The sequence below is a fragment of the Cololabis saira genome, chromosome 24, assembly GCF_033807715.1.
Source record: "Cololabis saira isolate AMF1-May2022 chromosome 24, fColSai1.1, whole genome shotgun sequence".
Taxonomy (NCBI): Eukaryota; Metazoa; Chordata; class Actinopteri; order Beloniformes; family Belonidae; genus Cololabis; species Cololabis saira.
This window is the reverse complement of record NC_084610.1, coordinates 10,989,450-11,015,548: the sequence shown is the minus strand read 5'-3', so window position 1 is coordinate 11,015,548 and position 26,099 is coordinate 10,989,450. Positions and strand designations below refer to the sequence as shown.

At 41.4% G+C, this 26,099-nt stretch overlaps 1 protein-coding gene across 2 annotated transcripts in view; it reads left to right on the top strand.

Moving 5' to 3' along the window:
* LOC133425192 (interleukin-1 receptor accessory protein-like 1) overlaps positions 1-26,099 on the top strand; it is a 298,716-nt gene that overhangs the window by 123,748 nt on the left and 148,869 nt on the right. For both annotated transcript variants that reach the window (XM_061715901.1, XM_061715900.1), the window contains exons 4-5: positions 7,933-8,119; positions 10,927-11,080. In XM_061715901.1, the coding sequence (XP_061571885.1) occupies positions 7,933-8,119; positions 10,927-11,080 (341 nt within the window). The remainder of the gene's footprint in view (positions 1-7,932; positions 8,120-10,926; positions 11,081-26,099) is intronic.

The following is a 26,099-nucleotide window of genomic DNA, read 5'->3' as shown; positions in this document are numbered from 1 at the left end:
CGATTAGTCGACTAATCGTTTCAATAGTCGGTGACTAGTCGACTATTAAAATAGTCGTAAGTTGCAGCCCTAAGTACGACTTGCAAAAATGGACTTTTCACGACTGCATCTGGATGTTGTTTTGTTTATTAAATAAATAGACACCCTAGTATGTCATTTTGTGTTTTAAAACCTGGTAAGGACCAGATTATTTTCTTTATTTCAGATCAGAATTGGACGTGGATGTGCTCTCTTTTCCACATGGTTGTATATTTCATGTGTTTTATAAAGATATAATGTTCAAGAATGTCTCTCTGGTATTAAAATGGTTATAGTAATGGTGAAATGATTGCCATACAAGCTTTTGCCCCATTTACACTTCAGTGAGAGTAAAAGGTTGAAATGTGTGATTATGAAAATATCCTGTTGGTCTGTGTACAAAAATGCTGAGTCAGAACCTAAAACCTGCACCATCTTGGTTTATTTACTTTCTTTTCGAGTTAGTGATCAAAACTCTGACCATGCTTCTGTCATTCTGTATTTGTACACTATTTTGTGTAGCAGTGTCCAAAAAGATGCAGCACAGACAAGGTAACCTCTCCTGCAAATTCTATTGTCCATCATAAAATGGGGAACAAGTCGAGTAAGAAAAGCCCAGACAGGCAGACGGATGGACGTAGGGACAGCGACCAGAAGCAGGTCAAAGGAGTGAGTGAAAAGAGGTGGATTGTTAGTAATTGAGGACAAAATCTGTTGTTCTAGCGCGGCAGACAAGTGCCGTACTCCTAGACAGGGGCTAAGTAGGAGCACGTTGGCCTGCAGTCGGATTTAGGGAGCCAGGGTGCTTAATCATTCCAGGTTTGGTGCTGGACTTGACAGGTGAGTTATGAGCAGGCGCCACAGGTAGGAGCCCCAGTCTTCCCGCTGCTCACTATGACCTTCGCTCCGGCCATAAATAATGCAAGGACCATAAAATACTGATTTAAGATAACTGGGCCGCCTCTATCTTGGTCTGGGTTAATCTTGTCTTGATGTGGGCAGGGATGGTATAGTGGAAGACATTTCACCGTGCATCCTGGTCGACGCGCATATACTTTAATTTACAACTGTATGCTGACCTATAATATGTGAATCCAATCTTAGGCGCTTCCCTGGCGGTGAGGTCATTTTTCCAACCATTCCAACTCCTCGCAGGCTCAGTTGAAAGGTTTTAAAATTGCAAATATCACTTTTGGCAACCATTTGCATTCGTCTAAAGATGCTGCTTCATCTGTCATATCCAATCACACCACCTCCTATTAATTTTGGAGCGTATACCCTCTTGGGAAACACAAGGGGCTTATTTTACATTCGCTTTCCACATCTTGGCACAGGCTCTTCTGACATTTCAAGTTGATTCCAGTCATTTCAGCATGTGGCCACTTGTACGTTTTTTTGTTATTAGCTCTGATGAGGGGGTGGTGGGAAAATGAATCCAACGTGGAACCCCACAGACACCTGAAAATGATAATGCAGATACAGGAGAACACACTAGAGGGTCTGATTAAAAACCAAAATTGAGTTTGAGAGTGAAGTTTCTTGAACATGCCCTCCATGACTCAGAAGTACTAAAATGATATTGTATGCAAGGCTGTGTATAGTCCCACATCTTAAAGTGGCAAATCCAAGTCAAGCCTCCTGTGTTTTATGGTTGTAATGAGTGCTCTGTGATCTCTATTCGTCATCCAGACTACTGAGAACATCGCATTGCTTGCTTAAAGGAATTCAAAGCATGTCCACTGTGTCCACTGCTGCTTACAGCATATGCTTTAAGTGTCACGGGGGGCCTCTGGTCATTTCTTTTGTACGTAATTGTTGGCCTTTGTGACTGGATGGGGTTCGACAGCCGGTCTGGGCTTACTCTAAAAAGTCACCTCAGCTTCACCCCAGCTGTTTGTCTTGCTCCTCTGGGTAGCTCAGCTCAGCTCATTTCTCGCCTCCATTCCTCCAGTGGGAGCAAGAGGGTTCAAAGACGCAGCCCCTCAATGTGCCATCTTAAACTAACCTGAACCCCGGCCATCCACTGCAAGACAACGTAGATTAATTTAACAGAGTGGCCGCGGGTCCTTAAAAAGTCTTAAATTCCATGTTTGCTAAAAATAAAGCCTTTAAATGTCTTATTTTGTCTTAAATCTCAATCCAAGGGTCTTACTTTTAGAAGGAATGTATCCAGTCATCATTAGAAAGTTGATTTCATCGTTTTGAGGAGAATCTCCTGCGGAGGTTCTAAATCTGTGTTGCCAGGTTGGTCAAGTTTCAGCCCAATTGGGCTGAAAAATATATATTTGGGCTGCTTTTCCTGGTTTTTACAAAATATTTTGGAGAAATTATTAACAAAAAACATTTTCATTATGGCAGAGAAAAGTAGAAATGTGCACAATAAACTCTCTGATATTTTATTTGCTTTAATCCACTCAATTTAATTGTAGTCTTTGTTTGGAGCCTGAACTTCTTTTGGGCTATTTAGTGTTGTTGTGAAGCTTGAATGTATTACGCATTTAATAATTGACAGTTTTAACATAGAGACTGTATGATTTGGGTGGGTTTCCATCGCGTTTGGGCTGGAACCTGTCTGCCAGATCTGCCAACCTCAACCTCAGCGCTGGATTCATTAGTGAATTGTCCTTTTGTCTTAAATTTAGTTTGAAAATGGTATTAAAAAGTCTTAAATTTACCTTGGTCAAACCTGTAGACACCCTGTTTAAACATAATCTTGGAATTTAACTGTATTAGTAGTTACTGGCAATATCTCTTGAATTATTGGCTAAACACAGAGGAAATAAACCTCTCAATTTAAATGTTTAAGATAGTACACTGCTAGCACAGTTCAGTGTATCTATGATTAAATATCCAGTTTTAATGAATCCAAGATTGATATCTGCAATGGATTCATTTCCCCTCCCCCGTACAGACATCACGTACTAACCTTTAGCGTTATTGCCTTTTGACGTCCGTTTCACACAAAGAAAACTTCTCCGAGAACGTTATTGTTATTTGAAAGTGAGCTGTAATAATTAATCAGCAATTGTTTCATCATCCAATTTCTATTAGGGAGGAGTTAGTTTAATTAAGAGATTCATTAAGTTGGTTCATTAATTTCCCCACAGGTGCCCTGGATACTCGTGAGAATTTCAAATCAGTTCCGCAGCCTGTTATTTAATATCAGATGGAGCATTTGCTGAGTTAAAGGGCAGGTCCTGTTCAGTTTTATCTTCTGCTGGGGGATATTTATTATCTGTAAATGAAGGAAAAGCAGCATATATGTATCATGTGTGTATCAAGGATGGATCAGCACCACACCCATGTGTATTTGCATGTAGATTTAACCAGTGATCCATGAGGGCATCCCAGTAAGGAGACGTGGTGGTGTTTTCCACAGTCAGGCTATGTTATTCTCTCCTGACCGTTGCACATTATTTCACTGAATCTGCTGCATATTGCATCTCAAATCCCCTCCTGCCCTCCAGCTGAAGCTGTCAGCCTGACACCCCTCCGGGTTGATGTGTGCAGGATGCCATCTATCATTGCCACGACGTTGCATATCTGCTTCCCTTTGACACATCGGACTGACACACTCACCCATTAATGCCGCAGAGTCACCTCGCTTGTTATCCTAAGGGGAAGATGCAGGTTTTTACAAACGCTCAGTGTCCAGCATGCAGTTACAGTACAAATCTCTAGAGTGAGCCGCATTGAGAGGAACTTCTCTATTTTCCCTTCTCATTCTCTTGAATTGGCTTCATGACTGTAACCGTGGACCTGCTGAGTGAATAGTCAGGACATCTCCGGGTCCTTGTGCCTCAAAAGGTACCGTGATGGATGTGAAATGTTGGAGAGACACTGTAGGACAAAGTGTTGGCTCACACCATCGATCACTCATGCGGAGCAGATGACACAATTCTCTCTCCCTCTTCCAGCCAGCAGGTTTATCAGCGCTGCCCAGAATATTTAACGGAGAGGAGAGCACACCCATGGGATCTCATTTGCACAGGTGTCCATCTGCTAGGAGTTGTCTGGGATAATCTCCACATCATGTCACATTTACATGCACCCTTCCTGGAAACGGCCCCCTCATTGTAAGAGGAGCGAGGGGAGCCGGCCAGTTCGATAGGCGAGGGGTTGTTAAGCTGATACCGCAGTGAAGACCAGTGTATCGCGTACTAATCCACGAGGCAGCTCATGCCTCGCAATTATGTAAGGATTTAAAATGTTTGTAATTGTTTGTTGGTTCAGCTCAATTTGTGGAACCAGCTTTAGCTAGAAAATTAGCAGCGAGATTTTCCTAAACACTGCCAATTTGTTTGTCTTTAAACCGTATGGGATTTGCTTCAGTCTGGCTGCAGTACTTGTCAACTGTGACAGTCTTATTAGCCGGTTTTGGCAAAGAAAAGGTGTTTCTATTGAATCAATTGATCATGTAGAAACTTTGCTACTGTTCTGCTCCTTCGAATGGATCAATATGTAAATTGATTCCCGTGTACTGCTGAAAATTACTCAAGCAGTAGTTTCAATCTCAAACTTTGTCCTGGGCAGGCCTTGATCTGATTACATTCCCCATAATCTTCTGGATAAGCACTTGCTGAGCTTTGACTTGTGTATTTTCAACAACAACATTGGTACAACAGAAATGAACTGTTTCCATGTAATTCCCTCACAATGGGTTGAAAACACTGCAGAACCTCTGCAGCAAAAGTGAACCAGCCAGTTATCTCTGGTGCTACTTGGACAACCCATAGTTATAAAAATAAAAACGGAGTTCACGTGCGGTCTCTAGTTGGTCTCGAGGCTCTTCCAGACTCCGTGACTGTCAGTCGTAGGACGCAGATGCGTCAGGAAAACTGCCAGGAGGTCAGCAGCTGGGAGTCGGGACTAGATTCTTCTGAGTGAACGAGTCAGGCTCTAAAGATGCTCACCGAAGCCTCTGCTTCTTTGAAATTGAACAAACAGATATTTACCAGATATAAACCAGATGTTTGAAGCTAAGGGGGGACTCCCTATTCGAGCTACAGCCAAGGAGAGAGCATGGTATCATGGAGTCACAATGTGGAAGGGAATCCCAAACGGGAAATCATCAACACCGTTGTCTTTTCTTTATCCATACTCTGAACACATCATAGCCCAAAGAAGTCTGTTTCCTCTGAGAAACCAGTTGAGTGACAAAGTCTCTGTCAGACCCGCTGGTGTGGGATCGGTCTCAGTGTGAACAGGGGAGGGACTGAGTTTTGATTATACAACCAATTAGTGATGCACCGATTGTTCGGTCACCGAAATTGTTCGGCCGAAAATGACAAAAAAACACTTTCGGTGTTCGGTGGAATAAGTGGGAAAAAAAACGAACAATTAATAACGGCGTTGTAATATAAGGAAATAGACTGGCCGCTCCGTAACTGTTGCGCCGCACATAAATCGTTGGCCAACCAAAAACTAACCACTAACCGAATTTTACCTAACATTCACCAGCAGGTGGAACCAAAACAACATAAATCAATCTATTACAGGTGCGTTTAGAGGAGGAAATCAAACAGCGAAGAGCGTGGAGTGAAGTGGTGCGGTGCAAACATGTCAGCAGTGTGGAAGTATTTCAGAGTGGCAAAGAATAATACAAGAATGGCTGATGGCAATGAATGTTCTGCTCAAATATCTAGAGGGGGCACATCTGCAAAGTCTTTCAGCTACAAGTTTGATTTATCATTTGAAATGATAAAAAACCCTGAGCGCTTTAATGCATTTTTATTGTTTTAAGGCCTATGTTACAATGTTCAGTCAGTTAAGCCTAACGTAAGCTCAAAGATGGCCACAAAATTTATTTTGCTAATTTATTTATTTTAAGTTATTGTTCTTTGCTGGTATAATGTCTGCTGGAATATTTAAGAAATGCTGGGAAATTAAAAAATGTTCAGTTTTTTTATGTTCAACACATGTATTCTACCTTGTAATTTTGTAAAATATTTTTTTCTTTTAAAAGCATGCCTAAATCAAATTTATTTGATTTATGCAGTGGTGAAAAAATTGGCAAAATAAATGAAAAACTGAGAAGAACCATGTTCGGTATTCGGCCAAGTGTTTATTATTATTTTCGGTTTCAGTTTCGGCCACAAATTTTCATTTCGGTGCATCACTACAACCAATAATAAGGTGCCTCTGAACATCATGTAGCCTGAATGGGACCATATAGGACCATTGAGTCTGTCTCTCCTCTCTCCGTTCTTCCTGCTCTGCCCAGCTGGTCTTCAGCAGGAGGATCCCCCCTTATGATCCAGGTCCTGGTCCAGGTCTCTTCCCTCCTAAAGGGGAGTTTTTCCTTGGCACTGTTTGACTTAAGGTTTTCTCCCACTAGGGGAGTTTTCCCCTGCCAGTATTTATGTAATAATTGCTCAGGGGTCATGTTCTGGGTCTCTGGAAAGATCCTAGAGACAATTTCTGTTGTAATAGACGCTATATAAATAAAATTGAATTGAATTGAATGTCAGTTTCAATGTCCTCCTCATGGCTATACAAAGCAAAAAAGTTGGAGGAAGTGAAAACCTTGGAGATTTCATATAAATGGAAAGGGAAAGATTGGACCGAAGAGCATTGGAAATACAGCTGCAGATATCAGGAGATGAAGTGCGGCTCATCCTGCATAAATGGCCAAGACTCTGACAGTTCAGACACTCTGAAAGATTTGACATTTGATAATAAACTACTTGATTAAATGTTACTAAAGAAGACTAGAAAAATGCCTGACGAGCACTGGGAACACGTTATGTGGTTAGGTGAGGGAGTAGTCGGATTCAGATGGGGGTCTAGCAAGTTTGGCAGGAAGTTGACTGTGACAGTGAAGCATAGGGGCGGAAGGCTGATGAGATGAAGCTGAGTGAGTGCTCAACAAGATGGAGTGATGACATTTATAGATTAAAAACTTGAATGGCAGTGGTTGTGCTAGTGCTAAAATACTGGCTGACAAGATGATTTCCAGCCTCTCAAAAAGTAGCAGAGGAGGGATATTCCAGCTTGATGACAATTCAAATCTCTGTGCCAGAGCCACTGACGTGTGACTGCAGAAAGAAAAACGCCACACTTGTGACTAAAACAGATAAATTACCTGACTGGAATCAAGCAACACTTGGCAAAGCATCTTCAAGGAGACCTGGTCCATTACTGAAAAATATTAGAGTAGTTCTAAAAATAATGACTTTTATCATTAACTTTCCCACTGTGGGACATGCATTTATAATATAGTATGTCTAAACTAATCATAAACCTAATGTAAGGCGACAAAATATTGAATCAATAAACATTGAAGTAATATTCCAAAGGATTGTTCTCACAATCTGTTGCATCCTGTAAGCAGTTAAATGTCCTAATTCACTGCGGGTGAATACTTCAGTATCTCTGGGCTGAGGCAACCGCGCCGTCTCCAAGCATCACAAGTAATCTTGCATTTTATGCCCCCTCTACCTTGCATTATAAATTCTCCTCTTTAGGTATATGACCTGAGCAGTTGCAGAAGCATCAATTGTGGAAAGTAATTTTCTGCTACTGTAGCTCACACTTTATCTGCATAGCGTATGAAAACAAAGGGCTCAGTCAGTCTTCAAAAGCTGTTGACATCCGGAGCTGTCGCCCCATATTACCACCCGCGTCTCCACCTGGGATACGTAAACATTTACGCTATCTGTTGTACAGTTGCACTTGATTAGTCTGGAGAGCAGGAATTGTTATGCATTGCAGATAACTCTCATATCATATCTCATATCTCATATACTGAATGTACAATGACATTTCACAACATTGAATCTTAGAAGTGAACTTTGATGCAGCCAACCAGAAATGGAGGGCTGCCACGCCTTTATTTTGCAGGTTTCATTATTTTGACACCTTCTTTTTTGCCCCCCTCTTTCTGATCAATCTGTTGTCGCTTTGTCTTTGCAGGAACTCCACGTATTGCATGAAGGTGTCCATGTCTCTCACAGTGGCGGAGAACGACACAGACCTCTGCTACAACTCCAAGATGAGGTTCTTTGAGAAGGCCGAGCTCAGCAAAAGCAAAAACATCACCTGCCCGAACATTGAGGATTATATTCAGCCCGGGGTGGAGCCAGAAATTGTGTGGTACAAGGTAAGAAAAGACTTTTGATATACAATCAGAGTTAATTTGATTAATATGGTTGATGTGTGTTATATTCTTGAGAGTAGAATCCAAAATATGCACAAAGATGCAAACATATGTCTTGAACACAGTGTTTTGAGCTCAATCCTTCTTTCAATGGAAGATTGCAAGTCCTGCAGTGTACATGACCCAGGCAGAACCCCAGTGTACGAGCTGGGAGGTCCAGCTCTAAGGCCAATTCATCAAATGTTACTGTGCTGGATTAGAGCGCCACATGGCTTTGCTCTCCCACAAAAATCAAATTAAAATAACAGATAATAGCTATGGGGTCCACACCCTGCAGATATTGGCTCTCACTTTCAGTGAGCTGATTGAATTCTGGGAGGCCGACCCACAGTGCCCCAGTTTCCCTTGCCTCAGGTGGCCCAAAACGGAAAGGCTTTGGCCATTTCTGGACTTCAGCACTCACCACCCACCCACCACCTCTATAGTATTACAGTGTAGAGGGAGAGAATAATTAAATCATGCTTTACTTTAGGCTGTTTTGTCTCGTGAGTCCCCCCCCCCCCCACCATCCCTGCTACTCTTCAGTGCTTATCTTTTCTCAGCTTTTAACTAGTTAGCAGAGTGCCACCGGTGCTGGGACCTACATTTCTAAAGTTGCCGTGCTACAGGAAATGAGTTTCCTAATCAACAAGCCACATACTGAATTACTGTTAATGTTTACTAAAATTAAGTGTTTAAAATACTGAAAAGATTCTCTCCCTTGTGACTGACGGCTTCGTAAGTGCCCCTCCTGGACGGTACGAACCAGATAAACAGAAATCACAGGACATGAAATACTTGGGTATCTGCAGCCATCGACCCAAATCCAGAATCTTCTTTTTATACATTAACTTTCTGTAAAATGGTCACTGTTGTTTACAAAATAGTTTTAACTTGGTCCGTGAAGCCCCCCCCATCCCGCCTTTCTGGGGGGCGGGGCTTGTAAATGCTGCTCTACTGTATATGTGGTCTATTTGAGCTTCTCTGCTAATTGTGACATCCAAGAAAAGTGCATTTTTGTCAATAAAGATGCATTTTTTTCTAGTTTTCTAGTTTAATCTGCATAATGTTCAAGCTTTCGCATTAAAACATTATATAACTGTGGCTTTCCCACAAGTCCCTGAGGTTTTCAATTATTTAAAAAATAGTTCCTCATAGTTCTAATTATAATTAGCAGCAAATCAGCTGCATTTTCTTTACAGCTGACTTGGAATTAAACTAAAAACCAATCAGCTAATGCAATCTCACCATCACTGCTCTGCATGAGCTAATGCAGCACTCCATTCATCAAACTGCAGTGCATCGCCGACGTGCACGTGTATGACATATTTCACAGATCTAATCTCAGATCCAAATGTACCCAACAAATTTGGAAAAGGATGGCGAGGATTTGACAGAAGCAGCTGCAGAGCACTGTGTCGCTTGTTTCTATGCATATACACACACCCTCACGGGGTTTTTCTCTCATTTTCTCCATGTAGGTATGATTTGTGTCGGACGACACCTTCTGGAGTCGCATTCATCAGTCTGTCCTCTATTTTAATACTCCATGAAGCACGAGGGCCACACTCTGCATTAAACCAACAGTTTTTGGACGTCTGCTCCCATCCTCTCAGTTGATATATGGGAATATTAACTAAGACACTAAAGCAAGAAGCACAATATTTCCAATTCACTTACGACGCTGTGCTTGAATACAGCGGCGTCCAGAGCTGACCGAAGGAGGGAAAATATGCTGCATGACAGAGACTAATAGATGAAGATAGATTAAAAACTCCTGAGACCGGACTGCAGAGGCTGGTTGCACCTGCTATGAGTCAAACTTAATTACAACAGCTGCACAAAACAAAATGTTAATGCTTAGCTAACTTGACTCACAGAGGTTGTTGTCTGATAATGTAATAAATGATGCACAGACTGTAAAGGCTCCAAAAAGCTGCTGCTTTTGGATCGGTTCCCTGTAACCATGGCAGAGCTGGTGGCAATTATTTAAAGAAAACAGAACCAGTAGTTTCACAAAAGACGTCCTACAGTGATACATGCGCTTCTCACTGTTTTCCAAACCTCTTGTCTTGATGATATAACAGAGTTTCCTGTCATGCATGATCTCCCCACACCTCTTAAAGGGTTCAGTATGCAGTTTTTCTGACTGTGTGGTCTCCTGTTTTTCTCTCTCTCTCCCTCAAAAACATCAGAAGACACTCCAAAAGCATGTTATTGTGCTACCGCCTAAATATTAGATCAGGTTATAGCAGGACTCTGATATTTCTGCAGCTGGTTCCTTGTCTGATTGTGTAGCAAGAGCCTGGATACGGTGGATCCTTCTTACACATCTGTTTCAGTATTTTTTTGGCAAGTAACATATATGTGAAATTATTGAAAAGTCCTAATCAGATAAACACCAGAGCTACTAGGCTGAAATTATGTCAACAAATGAGAGGTCTGCATATGCACAAATTCCTCCTAAATGTGCATTTGTGTGCATGGTACGTGCAAATGTGGAAAAACAATCTGTCACACTGTTTATTTAGTGAAGGCGATGCCTCAGTGGACCCCCATGCAAAACGGTGAAGGTAGACATCCCAGCTGCGGCTTCACCCTAAAGGGTTCATGGTCCCATTATGTCATAGCAGAACTTATTCCAACATCTGTTGCACTTTTTCTCCTCACAGGTTTAGTGTTTTTATAATCTAAACTCTTGAAATTGTGTCACTTTATGTAAACAAGCTGTCATTTTTTTTCCATTTACTTTATTTAAAAAAAAAAAAAAGGAATGCAAGCCGAAGCAGTGGAGACAAACCATTGAAAGAAGGAGGGATGTTCTATCCATCAAGGAAGTACGGGAAGATGACATTGGGAATTATACCTGTGAACTGCCTTTTGGGAACTTTGTGGTCCGGAGGACGACTGAGCTGTCCGTCACAGGTAAATAAAGATTCATTTTTTCTGCAAATGCATACAAACTGCGAGCAGCTCAATTTATTTTTCATGCTGCTGCTGATTTTGTTTGTTTTTTCCCCCCTATAAAATATACTGAAAAAGATAGGAAATACATTTTTTCAATGTTTAGTGATGCCCACTGGCAGCACAGAAGCAGAAATGTATTTCTCCACAAAGCTGCAGTGGTTGTGCTCATTGTTTTTGATGGATGCATATTTTACAGTGACATTTCCATAAATCTGAGGCATGAAGTTGTTGTTTAAACCTACCCACAATAATAAATAGGAATTAAAAATAAAAAACACATTTTCTTTTAACAGATCCCTGCATCTTTTTGCAAAGTATTGCATTGAATGAAACGGCTGTCTCTGACTCCCCGGCTGCTAATTGCTAGGTAGTGGAATTGACACAGAGCCACTTCAGCACTTTTTTTTTAAAGGCTGTGTAAATGTTTAAGCCTGAACTCGGAGCGTGTGATGGATTGCTTGTCACCATCTCTCACACCAAGGTTGACGGGAAGCATTTTGGAGAGGTAGAACCCCATATTTACGGCTTAATTATAGGTGTCTCTTTCTTTAACTACAGCGTGTGTTTCCTCGAGTCAAGTTTGGAATCGATACACAGCACTTTTGGAGGTTTCATTAAAGTCATACAGATGATCTTGATATGTTTCTAAAGAGGTTTCATTCATTCCGATGTCGTCTCTCTCCCTAAGTGCATAATATAACTTCGAGAGTAAGTAAAACGTGTGGAAACTTACAAATCTCCTCATCATCACTAAAGGGAGTTATTTTCTCCCAAAAGGAATACTTCTCCTGGGCTGCCTGAGATGCCCACGTTGCTATCAATGCAGTGCTTTAATTAAAAACACACAACAGAGTTTTTTTGTACAAAGAATAACCATAGCTGCAGCAGCACTGCGCATCACAAGTTCTTTTAAATGTTATATAGTTTTACTAGACCCCCGAATCAAAATGTGCACTGATAACCCGGTTATTGTTCCGGATTAGCTGGTTGATTCCTAACAAACCAAGTGGGGTAGCTTGTAAACGCACTACAACTGCGTGCTGATACCGCCTGTTTTCTGTGATTGTTTGGAATATAAAATATGGCAATTTGCACAAACTGTAAGCAAAATGTGGGGACGAGGCAAATGTATTTTTTATAGCAACATTCAACAACAAGGTGATTCAAAGTGCTTTACAAAGACATTAAAACATAAATAAAAAGCATGATTTGTAAATGTAAACAAAAGAGAAAATAACAATAGATAAAATCAGAAGTAGATCAGTAGATATGAGCGTAAAAGTAAAACAGTGCAGATTTGGAGTTTTATTCAAATGCAGCTGAGAACAGATGAGTCTTGGACTTTAGCTGATCTGAGGGTTTCTGGGAGTTTATTCCAGACAAAGGTCACTGATGTATTTTGTTCTTAGACGATGCCCATGCATTTCTATTACTCTTATTATTTCAAACATTACTATTTTATTAATCAACATCGACATCTATGTCACAAAAAGTAATATTTGTGACCTGAAAACTCAAATAAATCTGTTTTACTCAAAAAACTTTCAATGGTTTTAACATACAACTATATGGCATTTGTAAAAAAAAAATATATATATATATATAAAAAAAAATCTGAACTGACTGGAATAGAAACATTGGAAACACCAGTGTTGAACCGGATCCAGGTGACCTGAGGGGTCTGAAGGTTCATACTGGGTCAGGAGGTCCCTGATGTATTTTAGTCCTGGACCATTCAGAGCTTTAGAGACCAGCAACAGAACTTTAGTTTATCCTCTGACAGACAGGCATCCAGTATAAAGATCCAATGCTATGAAGCTAATAAAGCCTGAGAGGTTGAAGTCAGTTAATTTCATTTCTGTAGTGCAATTCAAAACTAAAATTATCTGAAGGTATTATCTACAGTAAGTAGATAATATCAGTGTTGTCAAAGTTTGTTGTAATTAAATACAACTTGTTCTAATCCATTTATAATCACTCCAATATAATTCCATTCAAATTCACACTCTTGTTCTAAATTAACACTGTGAGAGCGTTCAGTCAGACTAGAAGTTTGAAAATGTTGCTCTACAGGGTTATTGGATAATAAGCCTGTATCTTGTATCTTTTTAATTTTTATAGAACATATGTCTACCAGATATGGTATTTGCCTAGTAAAGGGTTTTTAAAAAAAGGCTTAGCTGGAAACCCAACAAATGCATTAGCATTAATTCTAAAGAATGTAATAATTTAGCTGAGGATCATCTGCATAGAAATGAAAACGTGACACAATTGTGCTTAGAAATGAAAATGCATATCTTAGTCATAGTGCTTAATGGAAGCATATTTAGAGTTCAAGTGTTGTCCAAACATAGAATCCTGTGGAACACCACAAGCAACTTTAGTAAAAGAAGATTCCCTGTTGTCATGCACTGCAATCTGTCCAGCAAATATGACTTAAACCCCGGTATTGAACCTTTCTTAATCTTGATAACATGTTCATCATAGGAAATGTAGCACGGAGAACTGTAAGGACAACTATAGATAAAATCTGTAGATTCGGGACATGAAGAGATTGCTGTAATGTGATCTGAATCATATTTCTGTGCAAATGGTCAAATATTTCAATAGCAGTGGCTAAAAATGAAGTCATTAGAGTACAGAGGTTGCTGCCCCGTTGTCTTTCAGTGTTGCTCTATGTGGTCGATTATATTACAGTATTTAGACAGAAAATCAGGACTAGTCAAAATCAAAAACGGTAAGGAAGGCCTATTTTAGGAAATCGGATATAGTCAACAAAAACTGCGATTGGTGCATCTCCAGGAAAGAATGCAACATTAAGTTACTTAATGTAACCGAATTTCTTTATTTCTTTGCATAAAATGCTCAATTAAAAGAGGCTCTTGCTGTTTAGACCACAAGTGCTCCTGTGTTTGTGCAGTTTCACACAGTTTCTCACATCTGTGACTCATTTGGCTAAGCTCGTCTATACTGTGGTTGCTTATACAGTATCTGCAAAGATGCAAAAAAAGACGTCGGATGACACGGCTTGAAATGAAATCCAGACAGAAGTGAAGAGTTTTGGAGTGGATATATATGCGTCATCACATCACTGTGTGATGGTCAGACAAAGTGCCCTCTGCTAACTGCTGCTTGATTACACTTTTGTAGGGCTTACAGAAGGCCAAGCAAAGAATTAAATCATTTCACAGCATCCTCAAAATGTCATCCTGGGGGGAATGGTCTTAATCTTTCCATCTACTTTTCAGACATTCAGCATTTCTAAACAGGCAGAGAACGATGATTAATGAAGGGACCACAGCAGCGGAGGCAGCACATATGATTTTTACAGAGAAACAACCTTTCGACTACCGTCTCTGTGGGTTTTCCTCCACATTCAGTCTGCCTGTAGGTGGGAATGTTTCTCTCTTAAGCCGTTTGATAGACTGTTCAGGTTGTACCATGACTCTCCCTCAGTGCATGCAGGGCTGCCTCCAGCTGTTGCAGCAGTCGCTTAGAAAACGGATGGATGAGAACAACTTTCTTTCTCCCTGTCTGCACAATAGACTATTTAACAATACAAGCCATTAATTTACAAAAATAGCATGCAATTACTCCCATTTACACAACTATAGCTATGTACTGATTTTCCGTCTGATCGGTGATGAATGCAACAACCCTTTCCATTTCTTTGTCCTGCTTTCTTGTCAGAATACTGTTAATAAAGACTGCGAGAGCCACAGCATAACAATGTTGAACATGAGACGTCTTTTCATAGGCGTATGCTTGTAAATCTTAGAAACGGGACATATGTGCAAGTGGAGAAATGTGCAGTTTCACCCCAAAGTCACTTTTACTGTAAGTTGGAACATGTACTTTTGCCTCAAAGCAACAAAGCGTAATGGAGGCTATCACTGCCCTCAAAGAAGCTGCAGAACTTTTTATCACTGCAAAGAAATGTCAGCGCTCCCTCTGTTTTTGGCTTACTCGCTTTTCCTTTTTGGCAGAGTTTCCTTCCTTGGAGTTTTGGATTTATTTATTTTCTGCTTTCTACTGAAGAAGTTCTGAGTTCTTGTTGAGGATGTTTTTTTTTTCCGTGTTGGCTGTTAGACCGTGCTAGCTACAAACTTCTTTTGATCTGCCTTCTACCTCTGTGTGCCGCCTCACTGCCTCTGCGCACATGAGACAGGCCTCGTCTTATAAAGAGGGGAGATCTTGTTCTCGGAGAAAGAACACTCGCAGGTATGGAGCTGTGAGGGTTCACGAACCTCAAATCACCTCCATGTCAGTCTCACTGTAATAATCATTGTTCTCCACTAGTTTTATTGTTGTTACTTGTTTGGATTATTTTCTCAATTCATCATGTCATTAAGCATTCTGGGGTTCAATTATTAGGGAACTTGTCAGTCATTTACCCCCATTATAGGGGAGGAATGGCTTATAATGTCTTATAAAAGCAGCAAACCAAACCAAAACTATTTAACAGGGAACTTTAACACCTGAATTTGAAAACAATTTCAGATCTGGTGATCTGCATTATGGGAAAGAGAAGGATCTCTTTAAATATGGCTTCAAATGTTCACCAGTAATTTATTCCCCAGTTTGAAAAGGTTTTGGATCAACACACTTGGTTATCTGAGGCTAAAAGTCTTCCCTGTTAGTTAACATTATAATGACAAACATGATCGTTACATCATCACACTGAGCCATCGTTTCGCTTCACTTATCAGACTTGTACTACAACCCGGGTCCTGTCACTTTCATAAATCTTTTTTTAAATCATATTTTATTAAAATACTTGTCTTGCTAAGTCTCAGGTCTGCCCCGAGGCCTTCTTCCAATGGTTTGAAACCTGAAATCTCCCCTGGATACGGCAGCCGTCCGGACCAGACACCAGATCCACTTCAAGTGGTGCGTGTAGTTCATTGTGATATATGTGCTAATCACATGTGACTGATGGGTCGAGTCGGGCCTGAACCAAATAAGTGCTGAAGTCCTAAAAGGCGTCGCTAGAAATCTACCTAAAAAGATGCATATCCTGTTTGACTATAAATAACATAGCTTATTACGTATTACACATTAATGTAAACAAAATGTAAAATGATACATTTTCTAGACCGATATCCCTGCTGGGCTCACAAATACGCCAGGATATATGAAGCTTGTGGTAACCCTGTTATTAAAACGTTTAGTTTTACAGCGACGATCGTGATAGGCACTGTTATTCAGAGTCATTTTGTAAGCATTTACAACAGAAAATGCAGTTTGTGAGCTCTGGTTTGTCACATGTCTCAGGCTTTGTGACAAAACGGGGATAGATAGAGAGCCGTTTCCCTAAAACAGCAGTGCCCAGGATGTGCCAGCTCATCGAACAAAAGGACACTGATCAAAGTCACCTCACCTTGTGGAAAGCTGGCCAAACACATTCCTGGAGCTGCTCCTTGGCAGTTTGTTCACGGGGCGCGCATCTGCCAGGCCGAGCCAATAAAAACATGCATCCAGAAACACCTTGCCAATTACCTGTCACTGCATCATAGCAGCGCACGATACAAACGCAGCAGATGACCTCGGGATGCAAGAAGGAAACAAATGTGGCTGGACAGCTTTCCACGGACTCTGCTGTCGATGGATGTTTGATCTCAGGTTTTTTTTAAAGTGAGACTAATCAAAATGCACCTTTGGTAGCCGTGCACGTACTGTATTTCAGGAAAATCAAAGTCTGTTCTGATATACAGTAACCAAGTAACCACTCCAGGCTGAGAACACGGTGCTCTTGCTTTTTTTTTTCTCCTGTTTCGCCCACTTCCTCCCTGCTGTAAGCTCTGCAATCACATCTCCTGTGTGCCGCTAGTTGGATGGCACCAGCAGGTGGAAACCCACAGGGATGCTGAGTGTGCACTACAGTACACACACGCTGCTGCAGGATTGATCAGAGCGCAGGGGTGAGTTGACTCACCGGGCTGGATGGTGGTGGCAGGGGAGCACATAAACTGCCCGGGAAACGGAGGGCGGGGAGGAGGAGGGGGGCACTGCTGAAAACAGGAGTCATGGCCAACGGCCGGCTGTGATGGAGAGCTCTGAATGGGAGGGGAGGGGTTACATGTGCTGTTAACAATGTCACGCTTAAGATGGAGCTTTGTAATGTGGCAGGGGCTGTTCGGAGGTCGACTCGAGCCCAAACAACACTTTTTTAAATGGATCTGTGACTTCATGTTACCAGGAGGTTGTGAATCTATAGGTGCTTTTCCACTAGCACCTACTCGGCCCGGCTCGGCTCTAGGGATGCAAATTATCGATCATTTCATTAATTGACAGTTGATAACCTTATCGATCGATCATCGATTAGTTGATAAGCGGCGTTTTTCCCCCATCTGAGATACAAACATAATTTTTTTTGCTTATATAAAATACAAAGGACATTTTAATGTATTCCTTAATCAAATATTTATTTGATACAAAAGTAACAAAAAGACATTTTTGTACCACAAGGAATATAATATAAAGTGCACTTCAAGGCTATTAGTAGTAGCAGCAGCCATAATAGTGTCATTTGTGTCAAGCAAATTTTAAGTTCTAGTTACGTTTTAAGTTAGAGTTTTGGCAGTGTTCAAAATAAAATTATGAGACCTGCTGTGTTGGAGCACATTTTATTTTAGTTAAAACTGTAGCGGGGACAGATGTTTAGAGAAACCTATGTATGTACCGGGTGAAGGCTGATTTATGGTTCCGCGTTACAACGACGCAGAGCCGCCGCCGTAGGCTACGGCGTAGAATCTGCATCGATTTAAGGCGGAACCATAATTCAGGCTTTAGGGGAACATATCGGAGAACAACCAGAAGAATATAGAGTGGATTAAAAATAAAAGTTAAGCACTGAGCTACATGTGTCTCCCGTCTGGGCCATTGCAGACTCATTGTCTGAGCATGTTACTAAAACCAAACATATCCGCCGTCTCTTTCTTCTAACTTGATGTGTGCGGCGCAGCGCGTTGTGTCGCATTAAATGTGGTCCGGGCGTAATACCAGCTGGTGAAATTAAATGAAAAAACTAAATAAATAAATACATAGATTAATTATAATCGTTAATTTTATTCGGGTAATTTCACAACGGCAATTAATCGAAAATCGATTAATTGTTAACATCCCTACTCGGCTCGCCTCCACCCGGTTTGGTGACTCTGACTTCTTGTTGATTTTATTCGACAGGCGATGGCAGCAAAAGTCTGTTTCATAATCCAACTCTGAGGTGCAGATGTTCATAAACCTGGTGGCTGAGGAGAGAATTAAAAAGGGATCTAGACGGGCGATAAGGAACGACCAGATCCACCAGGAGCTCTGTCACTTCATAGCTGCTCGCGGCTACCAACATACTTTTTTAACTTGATATCGAACATAAGCCACAGACCCAGCAGCACATATATCATCTCCTCCAGGAAACCAGGCCAAGTTGAGTCGAGCTGAGATGAGTAGAGCTGAGTAGGTACTAGTGGAAAAGTGTATCCGAGGTGAAAGGGACGCTGATCCTGAGAGTTAATCAAGCTCCGCCTCCGATGGAGCATCTTTCTCTACATCACCCCTTTTTTTCTGTTAAAACACAAACATTTTGAAAGAATTTCTGCTGTCAAATCTGTCCACTGGTTGAATTTGCATTACAGTATAAACATTTGAATGGGAGTGAATGGGCTGACAGGACTTTGTGGGATTGGACTGAACTTGTTAAATTTGAATGCGTCTGTGATTTTGAACTGATGCTTTACAGACACATTGAAAGGAAACATTGTACCTGGGAACCCTACAACATCACGGACATCATAGCATGACATGCATCTATCCAGAAGCGTAACTCCACATTAGGTCGCTGCAGATTGGAACAAACGTGACAGCATTGTACAGTATTTCCTGCCACATTAAAGCCTATTCATTCAGGCAGCACTTTGAGACAGTAATCCAGGCCTTTGTTACCAGTCGCCTGGATTACTGGGACCCATTGTGTTTGAGGGTTAGTGGGTCCTCCATCACCCGTCTCCAGATGGTACACAACACCGCTCTGCGTTTTAACTGGCACACACTAGCAACAACACACTTACCCCGTTTCAGCCTCCGTCCTGGCAGCCCGTACATTTTGAGAGATCTTTTCTTTCCCCTACCTCTCCGAGCTGCTACGGCCTCACACGCCCACCTGCGTTTTCAGGTCAGCTGAACATGTTGAAAACCAAGCGTGAGCTCGGAAAAAAGATCAAACCTTTGCAGTTAGCGCACCGAGAAAAAAAAGTGTTATTTTTTTTCTCTTGCTCATGAAATTCAAACTCATCTCTTATTCTCAGCCTTGAGCAGCATGTGAGGTGTTGATTTTTAGTTTTCCGCAGAAGAAAGGCACCTTAAACACTGACAGAGATGAATCGGGCTGTTGGAACATGTTCTGGATTCCAGTACCTGGTTTTTTAGATGATACAGGAAGACGGGGAACCAAAAGTAGCAAGACTAAAGGAAGAGAGTTACAGATTTGACTGACACCAGAATAAATAACACTTCAGCTGTTGCCAGGACGACGCATCCATGACCCGTGAAGCCTTCAAACACACCTCTCTCTTTCTCTGCAACACCTCCAACTTTCCACCACTTTTTAATTTTGGCCATTTATTGATTCTGATTTCATACTGCAGCAACGTCATTTTCCTTTGGGGATAAATAAAGTACCACTCCACAAATAGTTTTATTTTATTCGACTCAATTCAGCTCAGGAATGAAAATCCCTCCTTAGGCTCTGTTAATTTACAGATTGGATGCATAATGAAAATGAGGTTTCATATCTGTAATAAGTTTATTATGAATTCATGTTAATTAGCAAAAAAAAGCAAAAGCATTATTGATTTTTCTAAAGCTGCGTTTTTAAATCCTGGGGCCTCGGGATTCTCCGGCCTGCATGTTTAGATGTTTCCCTGCTCCAGTACACCTGGCTCAAATTAATGAGACACCTTGTTGACAACCTGCACGGAGATCCAGTCAAGGATAGTTTTATTAAAAGGAAAGAGAGGCAGAAGAAGATTTTAGTTGGAAAAACCCTTTATGTGTGGGTGAGCATCTCTGCAGGCAGTCGTAGATAGTCTTGATTTCTCCCGACATGTACTTTTACAAGATTTTCATTTTGGTTGCAGTGTTTAACTACTGTACGTTTCAGCAAGCCGAGGGTGAAGCCTGAGACTTTCAAACATTGGTGGTGCAGCTTCGGGGGGGGGAAACGGGTCACAGGCTGAAAATGAAGTGATAAAAGATTACGGTGTCATAATGGGGTCATAAAACGTATAATACTAAAAACGACAACAAAAATGACCTGCCATCTCAGATGGGGAGTTCAGTATTTCTGCTGCTTATTTCAGAACGGTTGAAAGATGGCCACAACGCCGTTTCCTGATAAAAAAGTATGTTCAGGGTCGCGCTGTGGGCTCCAGAGACTTCCGGCTTGACCTTATAATTCATCTTTTTCCTCTCTTGCAGGATTATCTTTTATTTAAAAAAAAAAGGAAAAAAGATCAACGGCAGCTTCGCGCTTTGAAAGCAAAAAGATCAGTTTGTCAAATGATAAGTCGTGTGTTGCGTCAGGTTTGACGTATTAGATCTAACAAGGGCTTTAACCCACATGTCAAGTCAGCGTGGGTCATCATGACATGTAACAATGATTGCATTTGGTCCAAAGTTGGCGTTAAATGTAACTAGTGAACAATATTTAAGTCGACAGACCTGCATGTGTGACAGAAGAACAAAGAAATAAAGGTTATTGGTTTCATATCTATTTATAACTGCATGAGAAAATGCAGCAAATCTTTTATCTAGTGACAAATACTGGATAATAGTTATTTCTATACAATAATAATGTGAACTAGACATGATACTATTAAAGAAGCCAAACCACTCCATCACCTACATCATAAGGACTTTCCCTCCTGTTCATTGCTATGGCAACCGCAACATGAGTGCAACACACACTTGGTGATACTGTCATTGGAATATTTCTGGATGTTCTGACCTGCTTTTATATGCATCGGCGCGATGGATATAGAAAGTTTATTCAGAGTTTCAATAGAAAAAGCCAGAAGGTTAGGGGAAAAAAAAGCTATTTAACCTCATTTCCACAGCAACCGGATGCTTGAGTGACAATCTTAATTAGTCTGCTGAAATCTCCCGGCAATGTGAGTGGTGAGAATAGCCCGCAGAAGGACCTGTGCCACCGCTTCAGAGCGCTGCGATGGTGTGAAGATCATAGCGCCGTGCCAAGGGCGCGACATAACAGCGGTCAAGATATTAAAATGAACCGAGCAGCCAGATCTGCTGAGTGTCTGTGCGGCTTTTTTAAGCAGCTCAGTCCAACTGCACTGATAACCAAAACAAAAGAAAGCCTGTCAAGGTTGCAGTGACCATGCTGGATCATTATAGCGAGAAAAAAAACCCCAAACCAGACCTGACGATGCATAGCTCTGAAATCAACTGCAGTGGATTCAATGAAAAGGATGCACAGGAGATATCAGAGTGACACGCTTGATTTTATTCATAAGTACGCTCTCTAATTAAGTGACAAAATATCAAAGGTAATGATAGAAAAAAGGATGCAATAATTAATAAAGCTCATATGAAGCACCTGCTGATTACATGGTGTATCAAATTCTCGAGAAGAAAAGGATTACTTTGTAAATCCACTCGCTGCAACGTATTCTCTCTTCCAGCGGCACCTTGGCCAGATTAATTATCTTCCATCAATTAGAGGACGGTTTAAGCTCTAGCCTCCTTCATATGGTAATGAGTCAACTCAGGCATGAGAGGGGAAACGAGTAAAGGCCACCAAACGGCGCCGTCTGTGGGCACGCTTTGAAGAACGCCCGTGTCACGGAAGTAAACAGTTTATTTGGATTAACGAAGGCGCCGGGGCCTTGTTAACGCGTTACTGTTCACAAAATGAGTTCATAAAGTAAAAGAGAGGATGTTCTCAAGTTTTATGAATCTCGCTGCACTGGCAAAGGAATGCAAAACGCCTCATGAGGTCTTACTCCACGAAACAAAAATCTTTTAGCTGGAGAACAACAGACCAGACGTCAGGGGCAGCATCGCTGCTGAAGCGCCTGCATGTTAAACAGGTAACGGCATTGAAGAGCGAGCCCACTTTTGTTTTTGCAAAGCCTCTCTTCTGCTGTTCAAGGGCCTCGTGGCCATGAGAAAAGCTTCAAAGGGATAACTTTGCTTTTTTTTCCTTCTTGATTAAAGAGTAAAAACTGAAACCGTGATGTGGTATTTTAAGTCTTGCTGTGAAAAACAATTTATGCTCTTAAACAAGGAGAAAAGATAATTAGGAAAGCAGGTTCTACGTGAAAATCATTTGTCAACAGACCCCCCTATTCCTCCTGATTTAATAACTAAAGCCCATGAACTGCTCCTAAAAACCCTTAATTACCTTTGGTATTGATGGGAGCTGTATCTGGAGATGCTACCTGCTGATTACCTCTGTAATTGTACACAAAGAGCAGGTGAAACCAATAAACCGATATGGTTTGGCACTTTTTTAAGAAGAAACCTTGATGATAATCTCCTTGAATGGTGGGGAGATCAAGAGCTTATAGGCTCTATACTTGAAACCTCTTTGACATATTTATTTTTACTTGATTGAGATAATTATTTCTGTCTCTGAAAGAGAGAAACAAAGATTTGAGTTCAAATAAGTGCATTCCCCCTCCAGCCTGCATGGCATTTCTGCATCTTAAGATGCTTAACCTGTGGTTATTATAAAAACTCTGCAATATTTCCACCTATATTTGATCCCCAGATGCACCGTCACCTTTGCAGCTGGGTTTCCCATCAAGCATCTTGTGAAATATCTTTCAATTTGATAGCTGTGCTTACAAATGCTGTTCTTGCACACTATACATCTGGGATTGCTAATTAAGATGGCATGTTACATAATTAACGTCTTCACCCGACTAATTATCGCTCACTTAGGGCCTCAGCTTGTGAGATGTGAAAAAACTGGTGCTAAACCAGCGTTAATGTAATTCTACGCCACACTTGAAGTGTCATCCTGACTATGAGATGTAGAAACTAAAAGTCTCTAAATCCCTCATCTGTCAGTGCATAAAAGGCACAATATAAGGGACGGCGTATTATGGACCGACGCAAAGGTTTCCACTCACACGTGAGGCTTTGAGTGTTCAAGGCCATCCGTATGCAGCCTTGAGAAGATTGTTTCAACTTCTCTTGCCACCTCTGTATCTGCCGGTTTGCAGAAATGCCCCCATCAAGGACACTTCAGCCACATGTCAATCCAGTGATTCCACAAGAGAGATAAGAAGACAGGAAAGAGCAGTGGATGGGACTCTTGCATAATTTAAAGTGAGCAAAAATCAATTTTGTGGCATAAATTACTTTTGATGTTAATTAGTTGCAGACTGGTCTTTTCCAAAAGGTGCATTCTGAATCACTTCAGGGAAAGACTCATCATGCTAAGACGACAATGAATCGTTCGGCGGGTGATTGCTTTGCTCAATCTTATTATGGGAAATTAGAGTTGTCTCCTTTGGAAAATTACTAAAATGTTTTTGGGAGGGTGAAATACGTTGGATGAGAGCAGAATTTCAATATTGAAATACTTATTTTAAGCACTGGCGAGGTACTTGGTGGGGAAGAAAAGGTGAATGTGCTTGTACTGGTCCTGAATCCTTTCACACAAGACTGTGTGCTTGCATAGATGCCGCACCACACAAGTCACCCTGGACCAGAGAGATTGCTTACCAGCGCTTAGTTCAGTGGCGATGCCCAGTTGGGCCTTGATGTAATGGAAATTGATTGCACTGCTCCCAGGCTACACTGTCACGACAAGTTATTTTAATGGCACTAAAGCTGGCTTATGCTGAAGTTTAAAAGGAGGGAGGCGGGGGCAGAATAGTGACTCGGGGCATATTTGTAGCATTGCCAAGCTTTTATTTATTTATGGGAATGCACAATGTTTCTAAAGGAAAAAAAAAGAGGACAAGTTTACAATGAGAGACTGGTAAAGGGAGCTAATGGTCGGTGGATGGTTGATGAGGGTGACGGCTTACGAGGTGTCAAGATACCACCTCAGAAGCAGTTGAGGATTCGACAGTTATAATCAAAGGGTGATTTGTGACCCTGCAGTATGGTACATACAAGCCATATAGTGCACATTGCCCATTTATCCCAATGGTAGCCTGTCGGGAGGAGAGGAAGGAAATCTGTAGTTTATGGCCTCACACAAGTAATGGTTCCCACATAAGAGCTGAGGCAGAGCCTCCGGTTCACCATCAACACTGTAAGGATTCGTAGAGATGATTTTATGATGCCATTTCTTACACGTTGTTCCACAAGTGAGGCAATTTTGTGTCAAGAAGTTGCATTTAGGTAACTGAGGTTCCTGACGTACATTTGTATCATTTGAGAAGTCCTCTGCAGAAGGCTGTACCACTGTATGCACAGCATACTGAGCAAAATGATTCATATAAAAAGTGGGAAAGTATGCAGGACTACATAAGAGTCTCTCACTATAATTAGTCCCTAATTTATTTTAAAGTTTAATGGCGTTTTGAGTTTAATGGCATTTCAGATTGCTGCGTCGCTCTAATCAATTATGATGGCTTATGCATGAGCACTCCAAGTAATGTGTTTTCGCTCATGTGTTGTCCAAAGGCCAATTAAGGCTCCCTGTGGGATGTTCTGGCCATATCAAAAGGTTCTTGCTCTACTTGACGGCTGAAAAAGCCTATTAAAATCTTCCACCGGAGCCGAAACCGAGGTCACCGCCCACTATGAGTGATCACTGCCACACATGACAGAGTCGGCAGGCGGCATGTTGATTGTGATGGTCAAAACTCAACTTGAGCTGAGGCCCAAGGGAGCCAGCATACTTAACAGTGATGAAAGTTACTAACGCACACGTGCACGCATGCGGCCCTCGCTGGGCTGATTGCCCCCGCTGGTGTCACTGTCCACTGTGCACAGCGGTGAGCCTCATCACATGGGTCAGCAGAGCTAAGACCTCACTCACATCCTGCTTGATCATCTGGACAAATCGGGAAATTAAATTTGATGTGGAATATCTGTGAAGGAGTGACTCGGGTCCATGAGGAAGGAGATGCGGTTGGTCAGCTGCATCCATGGAGATATGAGAGAGGAGTTTGTGCGAGAGATGAACAGTCCACCCCCATATGCCCAACGTAGAATAGCCAGTATACTTCAAACATGCTTGATTCATATTCAGCTCACATGGAGTTTTGGGCTTATGGAGCTAGATTTAATACATCTCAGCTCTCCCTGTGACAGATCTGGAGCATGTCTAAATTAGAACTGTAATTTCAGTGAACTATCTCTCGCCATACATGCAGGGCAGACTTATCATTGGCACTAAGTGATCCCTTTGGTGGCATTAGAATGTGCTTTGATTCACCCGTCGTCTTGCGTTTGTGCTTTTATGATCTAAATGAATGGTGAACCTGCACTTGCACAATTACTATGACCCATAGTGGACATGATGGCATCTGGCATTCCTTTACAGATTCCTCAAGCAGGCACAATGCCAAGTAAACAATGCTAACATGTTCTCCATATCTGTATTAAAATGTCTCCTTTTTTATGCTTTAATTATCAATATTTCTTTTCATCATTGTATCTGACAATCTCGTGTCCCCCTCTGATCTCACTCCAAGTAAATTCATGAGTTATCAGATGCAAGAGTCCTTTTTAACACTCGGTGGCTTCTGGAAACCTATATTTTGTTCAACAGCCTGCAAAATTGCTATAATTTCCAGTGACTTTGATGTTTACAACTGGCATCATTATTTGTTGTACCGAACATCAGAAGGAGATGTGTTCCTAGGAACATGCAGGGGATAGTATTTCTTAAAGCCTAAACAAGTAGTTTTGGTTCCTGTTAGTTATGTCATCGTCAGAAAAGGTTGCACACCAAGTCAAAAGTTTGGCTAATGACCTGGCTATCGTTGTATTT